Raw genomic sequence first — 19,139 nt, 5'->3', positions numbered from 1 at the left:
AAACAAAAACCTAATATTTTCTTGGCTAAATGACTGCAACAATAATTTAAAACAGGAACAACAAAGAAGCTCTAAACTTCAGAGTTTATAGGTTAAAAAAGTATGAACTCAATGTTGACCTACACAGTTAAAGTACATACAGTGGAATGAAACGCCGTCTAGCCGTAGTTTGTGAATGTTTAGTGTGAATCAAACAACAGAAAAACAGAGTCGTTCCTTCAGGTTCAGATCCAAATTTGATCAATCAGCTGATCGTGAGGCAAAAGAGTCCAGTAATAAAGAGCAGCAAGTGAATCAACCTAAAAAACAAACAAACAAACAGCACTTGGTTCCTCAGTCGGCGTAGTGCATGATGGACTCGACGTAGTTTCCGGGGAAGAGACCGGTGGTGGCGTTCATGACTCCTTCGAACCAGCCGTCCTCATTCTTCTTGATGACGTAGATGATCGCTCCTTCCTGGAACGACAACTCATCTTCTTTGTCTGCTGTGTAGTCATAGATGGCTACCACTGGAGGGCGACATACACACCAAAACACAATTACTACTAAATCCGTCATATGAGTCACACCAGCAACTTACAGGACTTAACTTACAGGTGGGTGGAGCTAAAATGATTCATCAAATAACCGATTTGTTAAAATCGATTTTCTCTACCTGCTGATTCCACTTAAGGGTCACGGGTGGCTGGAGCCTATTCCAGCGGCCATTTGGCAAGGTAGGGGGGTGTGTTCACCCTGGACAAACCGCCAGTATAATGCAGGGCAAGATTATAATTACACAAAGACTTAGTTGCCCATTAAATATAGTAGTACGCAAAGATATAAAGACAAATTTCAAAATATCCAAGTTACAGTTTATTTTAGCTGCAGTTTCTAAGAAATTCAGTTTGTATTTTTTTTATGTTTTTATTTTATTGTTGTGCAGTCATTACCAATTTATGTCTATTTTGTTATGTATTAGTCACTGCATCTCAAGGAAAACCCTGTTTTGTTTCTAAATTTTTGAATTTAACAAGCTGGGGTGGCCTTGGTGCCCAACAGACCGAGGCATTAGCACGTTACCTTCAAAGCCCCACCTGCTCCTAATTTCCATCATGCATGCAACAAGTCCAAACATGTCTAGCTGACAAACAGGTCTATGTTATTTTATGTAAGAAAAACAAACTTGGTTTTTAGATTGATCTGGTTTTTGTATGTTAACTGATCAATTTACCTTCATTACCGTATTTTCTGGACTATATGTCCCACCAGAGTATTAGTTGCATGTTTCCAAAAATACATCATGAAGAGGAATAAACATATATATGGCCCACCTGTCTATAAGTCTCATTTATTTTTGAAACATGGTGCTACCACTTAATGCAACAAGAAACAAAATTAATTTAACTGGCACATTTTTCTTTATTTATAACACAAACACAGCATTAGTGAGCAGAAGCTAACAAGCTAATTAATGTTATTATACAATGCACAAAGATATCAAGAGTAAACTGCTTATTGTCACCACTGAACAGACAAAAACGCCATTGAGGCACTAAACATGTGCACAGTTACCTCACTAAGTGCAAAAAAACCTTTTAAACAATTATACATTTTTTCCTGTAATTTTAGTGTCGTGACTTACAAGATGATAACGTATTGTTTTTGAGTTACGGCGTTAAGAAAGTGCAGCAGATAGGACCCATTCAGTCATGGCATTACATGCCTCAGCCTTTGTGAAATCCTGGCAAAAACATGATTTGTAAAGTGATAACTGATGAGCTTCTTTATCAAGAAACATAAAAAAAAAACAAAACAAAAAAAAACGGTGTAAAATCAAACCTTTTTCCAGGTAATTTCTGGGGGCCCACGGTGGGTCTTCTTCAGCATAGGGGTCGTTATACTCCACCACAGCTGACTCCTCCTCTTCCCGCCCATCCTCCAATGGCTGAGGGGAGGGTTTCGGCTCCACAGGCCCCGACTGGTTCTCAGCAGGTGAGTGTGTATGAGGTGATGCATCTGAGACTTTGCGCACAAAAGAAAAAATAGTCAGCTGTTACCAACGGCAACAATGAGCTAATTATTGATGGTGATCAAAGTGGGCGTGTCCGTGTTCGTCCACCCGTGTGGTAAAATTTGAGCAGATCTACTTACTGGACTCCTGAACTCGAGCCACGAAGCCCATGAGAGGAAGCTGAGGTGTGAACTGGAGGAAGGAGGGGGGCGGCAGGGAGGCTGTAAAAACACACAAACCTCACGTTAACATACACAAACGGTGCAGCCAGATGGCGTAATAACCACAGCGGCACTCTGAGCTCAAACATCCACAAAAGAAATAAATAAACAAATTGTCTATGAGCGGCGTAAACTGTCCAGGATCACAGGACTTACCAGGACTCTGGTTGTAGTACGGACCCCCGTTGACGTGGTTCTGCGTTACAATTGGCTGTCCTGTGACAGAGGGGGGGCGGCGGTATGGCAGGGACCCTCCCACCTGTGGAGCCTGTTGTCGAGGCTGAGGCCGGTTCATACTGAAGAACTGAGGGACGAGCGCTCCTGACAAACCACGGAGACGCCAAATTAAAGACGGTCCAGGCAACAATTTACTTGGCGCCCACAAAAACGTGTTTTCAATCTGATGGCAGTTTTTGTTTTTAAATTATGTCTGTCCATAGTTTCCATCAAACAAACAAACAAACATGCTGGACACTAGGATTTGTGGGTATTTTGCAGCAAATGAAAATGTATGATGAATGCTGCCCGATGAAATAAAAAAAATAATATATTGAAAACTACAAAATGTTTGAGAAGTGAGATGTTGCAAAACAGATGCATAAAAAAAATAAAATAAAGGTTTTAGGGTTGCTTGATTAAAGAAAAATACAGTTAAAAAATAAGCCGTTCATGCAGCAGACACATTTTTAGTAACAATAATGATGATGATGAATGATGACAGCACTGAAGACACATTATTTTTACTGTACATCATTACGGTAACTGACGCATCATGGAAGCTTCAGGAATAATGTTAATGTTATTTTAATCTTTTTAAATGGAGCTAAAACAAAGCCAGAGTGTCTGCTGAGGTACAGTAGTCAAGTGAAACTCTGTAACTTATTCTGATGAAGTGGTTCGTTTGATATCTACGGAAACGTTCTGTGCTACACTTTGTGCATAATCATCCAAGTATCCACGTGAACGCGCGATGCTCTGCAGTGCAGAACCTGGGGTTAGGATGAGATTTGTTGTTTTCACAACAGCTAAGAGCAGACGGATTGTGATCAGATCACAGACTCCTGATTAACGATTACGTAGGTTACATATGAATTATTGTGCATCACTATTTGTACGTTTATCTAATAAGATATAATAAGAAAAGCCTGAACTCTCACGGCGATTTTTAAAAACAGGTAAACATTTCTGGTTATTTACAGCTAAATTCTTTCAGCATCTGAACCGATGCTGCTGCTTTTTTATTACCTCGGTCGCGTCCGTTTGTTTGTTGGTTGGTTGGTTGGATTGTTAGCAGGATTAGTCAAAACATCCTCAACGGATTTCAATGAAATTTTTACCAGGGATGTATCTTGGCCTAACTTAGAAGTCATTAAATTTTCGTAATGATCCGGAACACGATCCAGATCCAAAAAATTTTTTTTAAGGATCATTGCAGGATAGGGACAATTTCAACATTTTTGCATCTAACTTCATGAAGACGGATCACAAAGGCTGAACAAAAAATTAAGTTACAACACAACATTAATTTTTTAGCATTTGTTTCTCCTCATTGAATAAACGTTATTAGAAAATAAAAAAAAACTTGTGTAGTTCATGCAGTTTGTCTTTATAAATACATATGCTGAAAAATCTAAGGGTTTAACCCCTGGGGCCGACGCCGTCGTATACGACGGCTGAGACCAAGCTTTGCTAAATTATAAATAATTTTTTATTAATGATATGAGATAGAAACTTACTTTTTTTAACGCCGCGGACGTTCTAGCCACCGTCCTCCATGTTTGTACTCCTCATAGAAGCTGTGTGATGACGTGAGCAATGTCCAAAATCCAATCGTAGGGCAGATTCACCTCACGTGACACACCAGAGATTGTTTGTGGGAGTGATGTGTTACTAATTTATTATAGTTTGCTGTGTGTTTTGAATAAATGTGTGTGGAAAATTATTTTTCCACTTTACTTTTTCCTTTCTTATTACTTCTGCCAAGGAGGTTATGTTTTCGGTCGCGTCCATTTGTTTGTTGGTTGGTTGTTTGGTTTGTTAGCAGGATTACTCAAAAAGTTCTCAATGGATTTCAGTAAAATTTTTAACAGAGGTGTATTTTGGTCTAATTTAGAGGTGATTAAATTTTGGTGATGATCCGGAAGAGAATTTGGATCCAGGATTTTTTTATTTTTCATGTATTTTATGTATTTACTGTACTCAGCATTTGTCATAACACTTAATTTGTGTATGGACACAGAATATGTCTGGTTGTATTTCGTAAAACATGTATTATTCAAATTCACTGATTATTGTACCTGTTATGCTCTCTGGTAAATATACAGGAATAAATTGAAATTTTGTCTTACATCATTTATGTTTATTTATTGCATTCATTATATATGAACACGTGCATTATGTTATGATATTTAGTTAATGACATCAGATAGGTCACTTTGCCATTGGGGGGATCGCTTTGGCGTCATTGACCCTATGTCCTTGACGGAGGTTTGTGCTCTCCGAGTGCCATCCATCCATTTTCTTCCGCTTTATCCAAAGTCGGGTCGCGGGGGCAGCAGCTCAAGCAAAGCCACCCAGACCTCCCGATCCACACACATTCCTCCGGGGGAACCCTAAGGTGTTCCCAAGCCAGCCGAGAGATGTAGTCCCTCCAGCGTGTCCCGGGTCCTCCCCGGGGCCTCCTCCCAATGGGACGTGCCCGGAACACCTCTCCAGTGAGGCGTCCAGGGGGCATTCGGAAAAGATGCCCGAGCCACCTCAACTGACTCCTTTCGATGTGGTGGAGCAGCGGCTCGACTCCGAGCTCCTCCCGAATGACCGAGCTCCTCACCCTATCTCTAAGGGAGCCCCCAGCCACCCTGTGGAGGAAACTCATCTCGGCCGCTTGTACCCGCGATCTCGTTCTTTCGGTCATGAGCCAAATCTCATGACCATAGGTGAGAATTGGAACGTAGCTCGATCGGTAAATCGAGAGCTTTGCCCCCCTACTCAACTCTCTCTTCACCACGACGGTCCGATACAGCGACCGCATCACTGCAGATGCTGCACCGATCTGGCTATCGATCTCACGCTCCAGCCGTCCCTCACTCGTGAACAAGACCCCGAGATACTTAAACTCCTCCACTTGAGGCAAGGACACTCCACCGACCTGAAGAGGGCAAAGCACCTTTTTCTGGTCGAGAACCATGGCCTCGAATATGGAGGTACTGATTCTCATCCCAGACGCTTCACACTCGGCTGCAAACCGCCCCAGTGCATGCTGAAGGTCCTGATTTGACGAAGTCAACAGAGCCACATAGTCCGCAAACAGCAGAGACGAGATTCTGTGGTTCCCAAACCAGACCCCCTCTACACCCTGGCTGCGCCTAGAAATTCTGTCCATAAAAATAATGAACAGAACCGGTGACAAAGGGCGGCCCTGGCAGAGGCCAACGTGCACTGGAAACAGGTTTGACTTACTGCCGGCAATGCGAACCAAGCTCCTGCTGCGGTCGTACAGGGACTGGATAGCCCTTAGCAAAGGGTGCCCACAGGGTGCCCCGAGGGACACGGTCAAACGCCTTCTCCAGATCCACAAAACACATGTGGACTGGTTGGGCGAACTCCCATGAACCCTCGAGCACCCGATGGAGCGTGTAGAGCTGGTCCACTGTGCCGCGACCAGGATGAAAACCACACTGCTCCTCCTGAATCCGAGGTTCGACCATCGGTCCAATTCTCCTCTCCAGTACTCTGGAATAGACCTTACCGGGGAGGCTGAGGAGTGTGATCCCCCTATAGTTGGAACACACCCTCCGGTCCCCCTTCTTAAACAGAGGGACCACCACCCCGGTCTGCCAATCCAGAGGCACTGTCCCCAATCGCCACGCGATGTTGCAGAGGCGTGTCAGTCAAGACAGTCCCATAATATCCAGAGACTTAAGGTACTCAGGACGGATCTCATCCACCCCAGGAGCCTTGCCACCGAGGAGCTTTCTAACCACCTCGGTGACTTCGGCCTGGGTAATGGATGAGTCCACCTCTGAGTTCCCAGTCTCTGCTTCCTCTTTGGAAGACGTGACGATGGGATTGAGGAGATCCTCGAAGTATTCCTTCCACCGCCCGACAACATCCCCAGTCAGGGTCAACAGCTCCCCACCCGCACCGTAAACAGTGCTGGTGGAGAGCTGCTTCCGCCTCCTGAGGCGCCGGACGGTTTGCCAGAATCTCTTCGAGGCCGACCGATAGTCCTCCTCCATGGCCTCCCCGAACTCCTCCCAAACCTGAGTTTTTGCCTCTGCGACCGCACAGGCTGCGGGGTCCCACCTACCAACAAAGATAAGTAGGACTCCTTCTTCAGCTTGACGGCATCCCTTACTTCCGGCGTCCACCACCGGGTTCGGGGATTGCCGCTGCGACAGGCACCAGAGACCTTGTGACCACAGCTATGAGCGGCCGCATCAACAATGGAGGTGGAGAACATGGTCCACTTGGACTCCATGCCTCCAACCTCCCCCGGGATCTGGGAGAAGCTCTCCCGGAGGTGGGAGTTGAAGACCTCGCTGACAGAGGGTTCCGCCAGTCATTCCCAGCAGACCCTCACGATAAGTTTGGGCCTGCCAGGTCTGACCGGCTTCCTCCCCTCCCAGCAGATCCAACTCACCACCAGGTGGTGATTGGTCGACAGCTCTGCCCCTCTCGTCATTCGAGTGTCCGAGACACGTGGCCGAAGGTCAGATGATACCACTACAAAGTCGATTATCAACCTCCGGCTTAGGGTGTCCTGGTGCCACGTGCACTTATGGACACCCTTGTGCTCAAACATGGTGTTTGTGATGGACAAACTGCGACTAGCACAGAAGTCCAACAACTGAACACTGCTCGGGTTCAGATCGGGGAGGCCGTGCTTCCCAGTCACCCCCCTCCAGGTCTCACTATCACCACCCACATGGGCGTTGAAATCCCCCAGGAGAACAATGGAATCCCCAGTCGGAGCGCTATCTAGTACCCCTCCCAGGGACTCCAAGAAGGTCGGGTACTCTGCACTGCCCCTCGGCCTGTAGGCCGAGACAACAGTGAGAGACCTGTCCCCGACGGCATAGGAACGCGACCCTCTCGTTCACTGGAGTAAACTCCAACACATGGCGACTGAGTTGGGGAGCAATAAGCAATGTGACCACAGCTCTCTGCCTCTCCCCATGGGCAACGCCAGAAAAATGAAGCGTCCAGCCCCTCTCCAGGAGATGGGTACCAGAGCCCAAGCTGTGAGTGGAGGTGAGCCCGACTATCTCTAGTCGGTATCTCTCAACCTCCCGCACAAGCTCAGGCTCCTTCCCCCCCAGCAAGGTGACATTCCACGTCCCAACATCCAGGGGCTGTGAGCCTGGACCGGGCCGCCGGGCCACCCACCCTCGACTGCCACCCAATCCTCTCTGCACCCGACCCCCATGGCCCCCTCTGCAGGTGGTGAACCCACAGGAGGGCGGGCCCACGTCGCTCTTTCGGGCTGAGCCCGGCCGGGTCCCATGGGCTAAGGCCCGACCACCAGGCGCTCGCGCGTGAGCCCCAACCCCAGGCCTGGCTCCAGGGTGGGGCCCCGGCTCCGCCATACTGGGCGACGCTCGGTCCTTGATTTTTTACTGGTCATGGAGGTTCTGAAGCACTCTCCGAGTGCTTCTAGTTTATTTGTATTTTAAGGATCTGAATCAGTGAGGTCACCGTGATAACTTCTTGGTTCGTTGGACATTGCAGCTGTCGCACACGACTTCTTTGAGCTCAGCCTCACATGACTATGTGGACGGGCTTGAAGCCAAAATATTCAAATTTTGCATTTGTCTTTTTTAACAGTCAAACATTAAACATGTATTTTTATGGCAGGAACGTAAATGACGCCCCCTGCATGTTCGTGTTTGAGCTTCTTGATGATCAACTTAAGTGGCTTTAAAGTGGCAAAGTGACGAAGGGAAATGATGGAAAAACACCTGAAAGATTTTGGTGAGAAAAAGCTGCTTGAGGACGTGATGATGTCATCGGACAGACTCACCTTTGGCAGGTGACGAGGAAGGAGAGGAAGAGGAGGAGGAGGAGGAGGAGGAGAGGGGAGCAGGGGGGCGGACGGGAGACAATTCTCCAGTCAAAACGCCTGAGTGGACCACAGGCAAGCCAGGGGCGGAGTTAAATTGAGGGGAGGAGCTGCTTGCTGTGTTTGGCTGAGGAGATCGTGAGGCTGCTTTTGGTGCCAAAGGTGCGCTGGGGTGAGTTAAGGTTGTGGTGGAGGAGGAGGAGGAGGAGGAGGAGAAGGAGGAAGGTGAGGGGGAGGAGTTCGGAGCTGTGGAAGAGGAGCTGGTTGGTCCAGCAGTTGGGGAGACTTCAGGAAGGAAGAAAAACAAAAAAAACAGAGGGAATAAACCATAACATGCTGCACAAAAGACGTTTAGCAGAAAGAAGGACAGAGCAGGAGACACAGTGGAAACCGACACAATAACACACGAGGTAAAGTGTGATGTGAAACTTGGTAATCCTGCCGTTACAGTGAAAAAAGTTAATCCATTATTGAGGCAACAAGATTTAAGAATGAAATCAGTAGAAAACAACGGAACAACAAAAGACGAGTTAAGGCGGCACTCTGATGTTCATACCCTCACCGAGGCACAAAGTGGCTCACATTAGAAAGTGAAAAGAATATTTTACAGTTTTCATAATTTAATGCAGATCTGCACCAAAATTCCATGGAAAACATTCAAAAACAAACAAACAAACAAACTGAAACACCCCGTCCTTGGTGAAGGCAACGAAGACAGGAACAGAAAGCAAGAAAGATGATTAGTAAAAAATTAAGACTGCATAAAGAGGATAAGAGTAAAATAGTTGTTGTGTGTGCGCTACCTGGGAAAGTGGAGGGCGGTGATGGTGTCGGCACAGCGATGGGAACGCCCACGCTGCCGCTCCCGCTATTTTCCCTGCTGCTGCTCCGGCTGCTGCTGCTGGGATGGCTGCCTCCGCTGCTGCCGCTGCAAAACCGACAAACAACTGGAATTAAAGTCCTGAACGAGACGTTGGCGCTCATCCACATGTGCACGGGCCACAACACACGCAGCAAGTGTGCAAGAGGAAGTGAGGAAGGGCAGCAAAAATTTACAAAGTGATGCTGGAATCACCTCAACTGTCTCCTTTCAACTCAAAGAAGCAACAGCTCTGTCACGCTCTGGTCTGTGCACGTGTTTTGTTTTTTTGACGGTTGGTCTGATGGGGAGTTTTGTTTGCTTTCCTCTTTATTTCTTCCCCGCGTGTAGCATTCTTTTGGCGTTTCCTCTGTGTGAAACTGCTTGGATTCTTTGTGTGTTTGTCAGCATGCACTCTGTCCTGCATTTCCTTTGTCACCACACCTGAGTCTTTTTTTGCAATCCTGCACCTGTCTTATATCAGGCTGCCATCAGCACATGTATGTCTCTGTTTTCTATCAGTCCTTGATAGTTCATCCTCAGAGTCCTACGATAGAGTTTCATCTGAGTTCTTCACCTCAGTTCTGTGCTTTCACATTTCACAGTCGCATTTTCCTTTAAGGTCTGTTTTTAATCATCCACTTGTTTTCAACATACTGACATACTGTTGTGCATCCTGCACCTGGGTTCTGTCCTGTTTCTGTGACACAGGTTGAGTGCTTGTATCTCCTCCTTACAGCCTTCACTTGAACTTAATGTCCATTGGTGGGGTTGAGAATGCAAACTGGTACATCTGAGAGCAAGGCCTTCCGACTAAACATGAGAGTCAACACTCTACACAATTGCTGATGGAAGAAGAAGAGACAGCAGGGGCCTGTACTATGAAGCGGGGTTACCGGCTTATCAGGGTAACTTCGGGAGTAAGTTGATGACGTGTGGAGTAACTTCCCGGTTAACCCGTACTACGAAAGGTGGATAGGTTTTGATCGAGGTATGCTGCCATGGCAAGTTATGCTGTGTGCCAAACCTGCTCCGAGCAGGTTATGTTCTCGGTTAGCTTTAGGTTTTCACTTAACCACTCCCTTTATAAGTACCGTCCATCCACCTTCAATCACTCCGACGACAATGCCAGCCTACCTGGATGATCCGTTTGATATTGGGGCACAAATTGTGAGGGGCTCTCTTCGCAGGGTGAGGGTTTTTAAAGACCGCAGAATCCGCTGACATACCCGGACGATATTCTCTATGAAAGATATAGATTCTCAGCCGAGGGAATTCGTTATCTTTGTCAGCTGATCGGGCCAGAAGTCTGTAACATCACCCATCGTACACTGTAAAAAAGACTGTTGTTTTTACAGGAAAACACTGGCAGCTGTGGTTACCAGGGAATTCCTGTAAAAAATACAGCAGTTAAATGTACAAAAAAAGAGAGCTCTTGTTTGTAGATTTAACAGTTCTTTTAATGTGAGTCAGCCGTGGTTCATTCACTGTAAATCCATATACATATTATGTCTGTAATGTTATCTACTGTGCTGCTGGATGTTTTACAGGAATTCCCTGGTAACCACAGCTGCCAGCGTTTTCCTGTAAAAACAAGTCATTTTTTACAGTGTAACAATGCCCCGACGATCCAGCAGATAATGTGCCTTGTGCCTATTTTGCCAGTGGACAATTTATGTATTCCATCGGTGATGCTGAACATCTGAGCAAGAATACTGTATGTCGTATGATTCGCAAGGTAGTACTTGCTCTGTCTAAACTGTTGGATGCATTTGTCGTTTTCCCTGGCCATTTATCCGCAATGCAAATCAAAGAAGGGTTTTATGCAATCGCGGGTAATTACTAATATCAAAATAGGTCTAATGCATGTCCATTAATTAGGCGAAGTGGGGCTTATCAAGCTATGAATATAAACCTACCGTTTTGAAGGATGTTTTTATATTTCATCTTCACCTGCTGCCAGGTGCGTTTGGCACTGCTATTACAGCTGAAATATTGACAGGATTAGGAATAGCAATCAAACAGTCAAGGTAGCCTATTTAGGAAACATTAAATTAACCTAACATTTATTAGTAGGCCTATGCCCACTTCTGAATCGTGTTGCATCTGGGCATAATTAATGAAAGAAGGTCATTTTTAAACACATATTAGACATTCCACAGGTTAATCATCTGTAACAGATTTGGAGAACAACTGAACTGTATTTACACATTTATCCGATCAGCAATACGTTGCCAACAAGGCTGTCTTGCTTTATTGGCAGACGATGTGTTCGGTTTCCCCCTTAACGTTAATTTAAATTCCTCGTAGCTCCGCATAATAATCGTGCATTCTTCTCCGGTAAAGTAAGGTGACCGCGCCATCATTGAAAAAATGGTGACGTGCGCTGCAACCCGCCCCTTTTATGTAAATGCGCACAAACTCCACTTAGGTTAACACAGGTTCAACAAATCAATATCTTATTCAGCGTCGTAGTACCGATTAACACCACTTGAGGAAACCAGGTTTTGTCAACCCCGGTTTAAGAGGTTGACCCTGAGTTACATCTGAGTAAGTTAACCCCGCTTCATAGTACAGGCCCCAGGTATTCACGGACAGAAACAATAAAGACAGACAAAAAAAAAATATATAGATGCAGATAAAGGGAGACCTTCCTGCAGAGGAAACGGCGGCTGTTAGGTGGAAAGAAGTTTTGAGCAGTAAAAGGCAGCAGTGAGCGAGATTAATGTCGGCAGCAGCAACTAAACAAAGAAAAGCTGCAACACAAACAGTCCGATTGGTTAAAGGGGTCCGAGTGAGACAGGTGACTGGACGGAAAAAGTTTCAGACAGTAGATCTGTGTTTTAATACAAACACAATGTTACAAATGTTTGCTGATTTTCCCGTTAGAAAATCTGGACTGAACTTTAAAATTTATGTGACAAATAACAGAAAATAGACTGAAATATTAAATCAGCAGCTTCAGATTCAAAATATTTCTTTCCTCTTCCCATCCAGAGCACAAAGCGCCTCTACACAAGATGTAAAAAGCACAAATAGTATAGAGGCAACATGCAGAAAATAAATGAATGAGGAGAAAATGAGGATAGAAGCAGAAGCCGCCATTCAGCAGTAACACAGCTGAGATGTGAACGAGATATCAGCAAGTTTCAGCTTCTGTCACGACAAAAAAAAAAAAAAAAAAAAGAAAAAAAAAGAAACAGTAACTCCAGTTTTTGTTGTTTCTCAAGATAAATTAAAAAAAAACTCCTGAATGGAGGAAATCAAATACACATCTTATAATAAACATGTATGTGAAGGAGTGTGAAAATACTGACAAAAATACTGTATACTTCCAAAGCATCACTGCTGAATGATGCAAAAATAAAAATGTTCATGTTGTTTTCAATAACTGCATCTCTGTAAACGTACCACAGAGCAGCAGACATCTTATAAATTGCTTTAATAAAACTTAATCAGAGCAAAGTTGAATGAGGTGATAAACTTTACTCTGGCAGCCATCTAACTGTAATATGTAATAAATATTTTCATATTTAGCACTTTTGCTGCAAGATTATAAAATGTGAATATTTGAATCCATCACTGGAAGATTATTGTGTTGAATCCCTCTTTGTAAACATAAAAAAAAAACACAGAATAAGTTAAAAGTGTGGTTTTAAATGAAGCAGATGGAAAGGTCAGAGAGGTCGTGTGAGCGTGCACGTGTCGGTCTGGCAGACAGGTTTCCACGGTAACCCTGCTACCTGTAGGTTCGGGGTCGTTGGCTGAGGGTGGCGGTGCGGCCTGGACTGGGAAGCTGTCCAGCGGGAATGTTAGTTCTGGTCGGACTGGAAACATAATCATTGGGTACCACTGGGGGGCGCACCGGCTCCAGCGTCCTGTACGGGGAGTTCCTCCTGCACATGCAAAAGATAAAGAATTGAGAGGAAAAAAAAAAAAGGAAAAAGAGGTCACATGTAACTAAACAACTACACACCAATCAATCAATTCAATCAATCAATTTTTTTTATATAGCGCCAAATCACAACAAACAGTTGCCCCAAGGCACTTTATATTGTAAGGCAAGGCCATACAATAATTATGTAAAACCCCAACGGTCAAAACGACCCCCTGTGAGCAAGCACTTGGCTACAGTGGGAAGGAAAAACTCCCTTTTAACAGGAAGAAACCTCCAGCAGAACCAGGCTCAGGGAGGGGCAGTCTTCTGCTGGGACTAGTTGGGGCTGCAGAGGGCGCTCTGCAAGTAGAGGAGCTGCAAGAGAACAGAATGAACAGTTATATAATTTAGTTATCATTAAAGTCAGATTATTGATTAAATTAGTGTGGATGATGCCAAAAAGAGGGCGCTGTAGAGTTAACATGTTCCAATTAGATTCCTGATCAAAGGATAGACACAATAAAGTGAAAAATTACAACTTTCTTTATTACTATAATTATGCATTATTATTTTTTTTTTCATGAGTCTATAGTTGTGTCCGAGTGCCGCTGGCGTCTCCAGGATTCTCCTTCATGGATGACTTACTGCAGTCACATGATGAAAAAGTCAAGTGTGTTAAGGTCATGTTTAAAGGTCAGAGAACTTTTTTAGATACGTTACTTCCCTCAAGCTAAAAGGACAATAAAGCACGATCACAGCGTACAACAAAGACTGAACCCTTTTGTTCGACAAAAAGATTATTTCCCAGAACTCTACACAGAAAAACTGTATTTCAGTAGAGCAGTAAAACAGCAGAGCAACAGCAAAGAAAATCCCATCAGTAAAGCTGGCACTATAACCATCCTCGGACACTTTCTGGAGGCTGATCTTTGGTGATACTATCATTTCTGTTGTGAAAGTGTAGGTACACGGACCCACAACAGGGGGCGCAATGAACAGACAATGGAGAAAAGTAAGAACAAGTTTTACTGTTGTGAAAATAGCACAACTGATACAACAATTAGCAATTTGTAAGCCGAAATCTGCTGGTGTCTTGTGGGCAGGCCCGAAGGTAGGAGACGTCCGTCCTAGTTGAACCGGAACCACCCAGATCTCCTCTGCCACCGAAACCCAGAAGTACTGGAACCGCCAAGTCCCGAATTCCCAGGTGGCCACTGCCTCCGCTCGTCGGATCCGGTACTGCTGGCGGGAAAGAACACAAACACACAGGTTGGGATGCGACCGCACCCAGTAGATGAGAGGGGCAAAGCCGCCTCCACCTCTTGTCACACTGAAGCAGGAAAGGTGAGTACTTATCCGAACACTTGGCCTTCCGCTGTCCTGAAAAGTTTATAATGTATCGTCACAAAGATACAGTATCTGTTGCAGAGGTGATTACCTTAAACTCAAGGTGATATCTCGGCCCTGAGGTGGAGACGCTGTCCTGCTGATATACCTCCGTACTGAGTGAAGTCAGCTGTGTCCAGTAATGGGTGACAGCTGTCATCCTGGCTGCTCTCATCAGGCGGCGGCGCCCTCTGGTGCCTGGAGCCTGCACTCCAGGCAGGGCGCCCTCTGGTGGTGATGGGCCAGCAGTACCTCCTCTTCAGCGGCCCACACACAACAATTTCTGGTGGTTTTAATTTTTTTTTAAATGTGGTTTAACTAGTTTCCATGATGTCTTGAAGTTGCTGGGGTTGGTTATTAATCACCCACCTGATTGTGCAAAGCACTGTCAACATCACCATCTGTAGTTTCAAGTCATGTTGCGACTTATATTTTGAAGTGACATATATGAAAAATACTGCATTATTATGTATGGCCACAAGACGGCACCGTCTACACGCACGACAAGCTGCTCCTGTAAACAGATCTGAAAGAGGTACTGAGATTCACACTTGGGGGCAGAAAGTGGCAATAATGCAGCATTAAACTGGATGCCAACTGCCCAAAAACAAGAAGAAGAAGATTTGAATAAGGATGTGCTGAGTCTTAAAGAACTAGCGAAATCAAGCTCTCAAACTGAAAGATCACACTCTTGAATAAAGAGAGGGAATAACCTTCATACACTTGAGTAAATAGGGGAAATAGTATTCATACTACTCTGCACTCCATTTGTTTGCACTTTGTGGGAAAGCCAGAACAGCAATGAGGAGGACTGCTACGCTAAGGTAAGGCTAATTGTAGTGTTTTTAAAATGTATAATAAATTAAAGAGTTTATTTACATTTACTCAGGTAAATGTCCACACATTTAGCTTCTTCTTGACATTTTCCACTATTTAGTGGTAACAAGAAGCAGTTCACTCTTGAGGTCTTTGTGCCTTATACAACAACATTAATTAGCCAGTTAGCTTCTGCTTGTTAATGTGGGGTTTGCATTCCAAATAATAATCTGTCAATTAAATTAATTTTGCTTCTTGTTGCATGAAGCAAAATTAATGAATGTGTAACGTAGGGCACCGTATGCAACAAGATTTTGCTTCTTGTTGCATGAAGCAGTTATGTAGTATTTCAAAAACAAATGTGGCTTTTAGATCGGCATATGTTTTAGTTTTGTCCACTGAATGACACCGTTTTGGACAGATGTGACTAATACTTCAGGGCGACATAGAGTATCTCCGAGGTCCTTGGGCCTAAACTAACCAAACTTTGCAAATTGGTTGGCCATAGTGGGGAGAACGATCACAAAAACAACAGTGTACTGATTTGCGTATTAGAGGCTATGTTACTTGAGCGAGGCACACAAAATTTTGACACAACTTGTAATTGTCTCCAGGGCAACACTAGGTACCACCTGACCTCACTAGTGAGGTCATCAGGTCATCCAGTGCAGAATGTCACCCAGAGCTGTGTGGGGAACGTGGCGGTTCACAGATTGTTGTATTATACTACGACCATTTGTTTGAATGGCTGCATGCGCCTCTCGACAGCACACACATATCCGCCCATTCAAAAACACTATATATATATATATATATATATATATATATATATATATATATATATATATATATACACACACAGTAGTGTTCAGAATAATAGTAGTGCTATGTGACTAAAAAGATTAATCCAGGTTTTGAGTATATTTCTTATTGTTACATGGGAAACAAGGTACCAGTAGATTCAGTAGATTTCTACTTTTTTTTACTAATAGCCCAGTTTCATAGCCTTAAGAGTGTGCATATCATGAATGCTTGGTCTTGTTGGATTTGTGAGAATCTACTGAATCTACTGGTACCTTGTTTCCCATGTAACAATAAGAAATATACTCAAAACCTGGATTAATCTTTTTAGTCACATAGCACTACTATTATTCTGAACACTACTGTATATATATATAATTATGCTGGCTGGTAGACACAAGGTACTGACTAATAAACTGGCTTTACTCCATTTTGGTCAAATACCAATTATATTGTGATCTTAATTAGTTACTTTGTACATATTCTACCAATACATTAGTACATCATAAACCTCCAGGCCTTTAAAATATGGGAGGTCCAACAAGCACCCAGTTAAGATTAAAAATAAAAAGCAGGTGGCTGATCAGCAGGAGGAACAGAAATGCTGACAGTCTGGTGGGTGGCCAAAAGCACAGTCCCACTCTCCTCTGGCATTTTAACGTCCCTCCCACAAACACAAGCTGATTTATTTTTTATTCTTTTTTAACACGAATGTGAATTTCACTGGAACATGCAAAAATATACAGTTTTGTCAGCTGGCATTTATTAGAAACACATGAGGTAGATCATCGTTTACATCTCAACCTTTACAGAGCTGGTTTTTTTTTTTTGGGGGGGGGGGGTGACTTTGTATGTCAAACATGCTTGTTTAGGATACTTCTGTTGAAGAACACTTTGAATCAATCAATCAATTAAATATCTTTTTTTTTTTTTTTTACAAAATGCTAAATTAAAATAGAAGGGTTGTAATATTAATAATTAAATAATAATAATAATGAATAATAATAACATAACACTTTCAGGCAGATAATGTCAAACGTTTCTACGATAACTAATATTGTTTTGTGCAGAGGTTTGTGACAGAATTCACAAACACATCAATTTGACCTGAACTCTGCTGACCTTTTGTGAGCCAACAGCTGTCAATTTACAACGTAAAACTTGTTTCCTGTCGACACCACGGTGAAGAATATTAAGTGTGAAGCAAAATGTATCAAAAACAGAGTTTAAATGTTTCAGTACATAAAATTTAACTGAGCAACATTTCTGTTGTAGCAAATATTTAATTTCACTAAACTGGTGTCGCCAACCGAATGGTCCCCCCTAAAAATCGGTCCGCCCTGCCTTCACTGCGCATGCGTTATTTCCAAGTGTCAGTTGCCATCCACCTCGTTTCTGCTTCAAACTGCAACCAGTCATCATCTGTCTCAGCGACAGATATCAGAAGCTTTTGTACAACAATCATTTCCACACAAACTCAGAATTATTTCGTAATAAAAGACGGCAGACTGATCAGAGTGCAACAGCTGTACAGCAGACGTCTGACGTGTAGCTGTGCCAGTCAGTAGAGACTCATCAATTATCGCCTCGTTTCTGCTTAAAACTGACTTTAGAATGATTTAAGAGGTTTCACTTTGTCATCTGATGGTTAATAATCACATTATTCCCTTTGAGTGCTTTGGGTGTAGAGAGTCAGACTCAGAGAGTCAGACTCAGATGAGCTGCTGTGGTCTCAAATGATGCATAGTGAAGGCAGGCAGACCAATTTTTAGGGGGGACTGTTCGGTCTGCGACACCAGGTGCAAAGGACAAGAGTGCGATTTTTACATGGTAATGTGAATACAGATGAAGAAATCTGGAAGGAGAAAATGAATCATGAACATATGAGAAGAAGTGTGGAGACAGAATTATGTGTGTGTGTGGGGGGGATGAAACAGAGTTCAGAAAGGATTGATTGTGACACCTACATCTGGGTGACATAAATGTTTGCCTGTATGACACATGATGAGTCTGTGTGTGATGTCATAATGCTGCTGCAGGATGTTCTGTTTTTACACACGAGACGACACATCAGCACGAAATGCAACACGAGCGACACACACCGGAGGTTTAGGTCATAAAGACAGTCACTTTGATCAAAAAATAAAACAAATCTGTGTGTGTGTGTGTTTGACAGGTCGTGTACAAACCCTAAGATGCCTTTGGCTGCCTTTGGAGGACTCGGCGGTTTCTGGGTGGGCGGGTTGGACCGGGACATTCCTCCAAGTTTCATGTTCGTCTGTCCGTTCACCTGACACACACACACACACACACACACACACACACACACACACACACACACACACACACACACACACACACACACACACACACACACACACACAGATAAATAGATAGTTCGTAACAGTTTACATACCGCCCCCCTGCCCCCAAAAATACAACAGGTGTGTGTGTTAGTTTGTTAGTAAAACTATTACAAAAAAACCCCCCAAAAAACAAAATAAATAGTTTGTTAGTAAAACTATTACAAAAAAAAAAAACAAAAACAAATAAAACTTAAATAAACTCAATTGCAGAATTAAAGTGAAAATATTTGGCACTAGCAACTGTTCCATTTTGGGTAAATCCACACTAAGTGGTAGATTATGGAACAATTTAAAGTAAAAATTACAGAAGATTAACTAACAATTTTTTTTAAATTGCAAGAGAAGCTGTTGCTATAAATCAGACCTTCTGGAAAGGGCAGATAAACAGGCTGGGCCGCGATGATTTGAAATAAACTTTTACAGTTACACCTGCATCTTAGGACCAAAACACCTCGGCCACTCCTCCCCAACCCTCCCCTCTGGAGCGCGGAACAGAAGGAACATCAGTTGGAGCCCTTTAACAGGTCTCTTATCACAGTGGTGTAAACATATCAGATGTTTTATAAAGTCACTCGGTACAGTTGCGAGGTGCACCCTTACCTTGAACTTTAACAACCACTTAACACGTCACAGGAAGCAATGAAAAAGGGAGAGGGGGAGAAGATAAGTGGTCTGGAGGTTAGTGTCAGTGCAGCAGCATCATGCAGACAGCAGCCACTAAAAACAAGGAGCAAACCCACAGAAATACTGAAGACAAAA

General features: G+C 43.7%; 1 protein-coding gene across 4 annotated transcripts in view; it reads right to left on the bottom strand.

Annotated features, from left to right (window-relative positions):
- LOC117525102 (abl interactor 2-like) overlaps positions 1-19,139 on the bottom strand; it is an 82,047-nt gene that overhangs the window by 24,519 nt on the left and 38,389 nt on the right. Inside the window, exons 4-12 of one of the 4 annotated variants that reach the window (XM_034186938.1) lie at positions 18,981-18,998; positions 18,204-18,304; positions 12,878-13,030; positions 9,079-9,203; positions 8,237-8,560; positions 2,371-2,535; positions 2,134-2,214; positions 1,822-2,004; positions 300-509 (exon numbers count right to left, since the gene is read on the bottom strand). In XM_034186938.1, the coding sequence (XP_034042829.1) occupies positions 334-509; positions 1,822-2,004; positions 2,134-2,214; positions 2,371-2,535; positions 8,237-8,560; positions 9,079-9,203; positions 12,878-13,030; positions 18,204-18,304; positions 18,981-18,998 (1,326 nt within the window). In that variant the 3' untranslated portion in view covers positions 300-333. The remainder of the gene's footprint in view (positions 1-299; positions 510-1,821; positions 2,005-2,133; positions 2,215-2,370; positions 2,536-8,236; positions 8,561-9,078; positions 9,204-12,877; positions 13,031-18,203; positions 18,305-18,980; positions 18,999-19,139) is intronic. The other 3 variants (XM_034186940.1, XM_034186939.1, XM_034186941.1) reach the window with 3 other exon arrangements.

This window comes from Thalassophryne amazonica, chromosome 14 (genome assembly GCF_902500255.1).
Source record: "Thalassophryne amazonica chromosome 14, fThaAma1.1, whole genome shotgun sequence".
NCBI lineage: Eukaryota > Metazoa > Chordata > Actinopteri > Batrachoidiformes > Batrachoididae > Thalassophryne > Thalassophryne amazonica.
The sequence above is the reverse complement of the archived record's forward strand: the minus strand, read 5'-3'. Positions and strand labels throughout refer to the sequence as shown.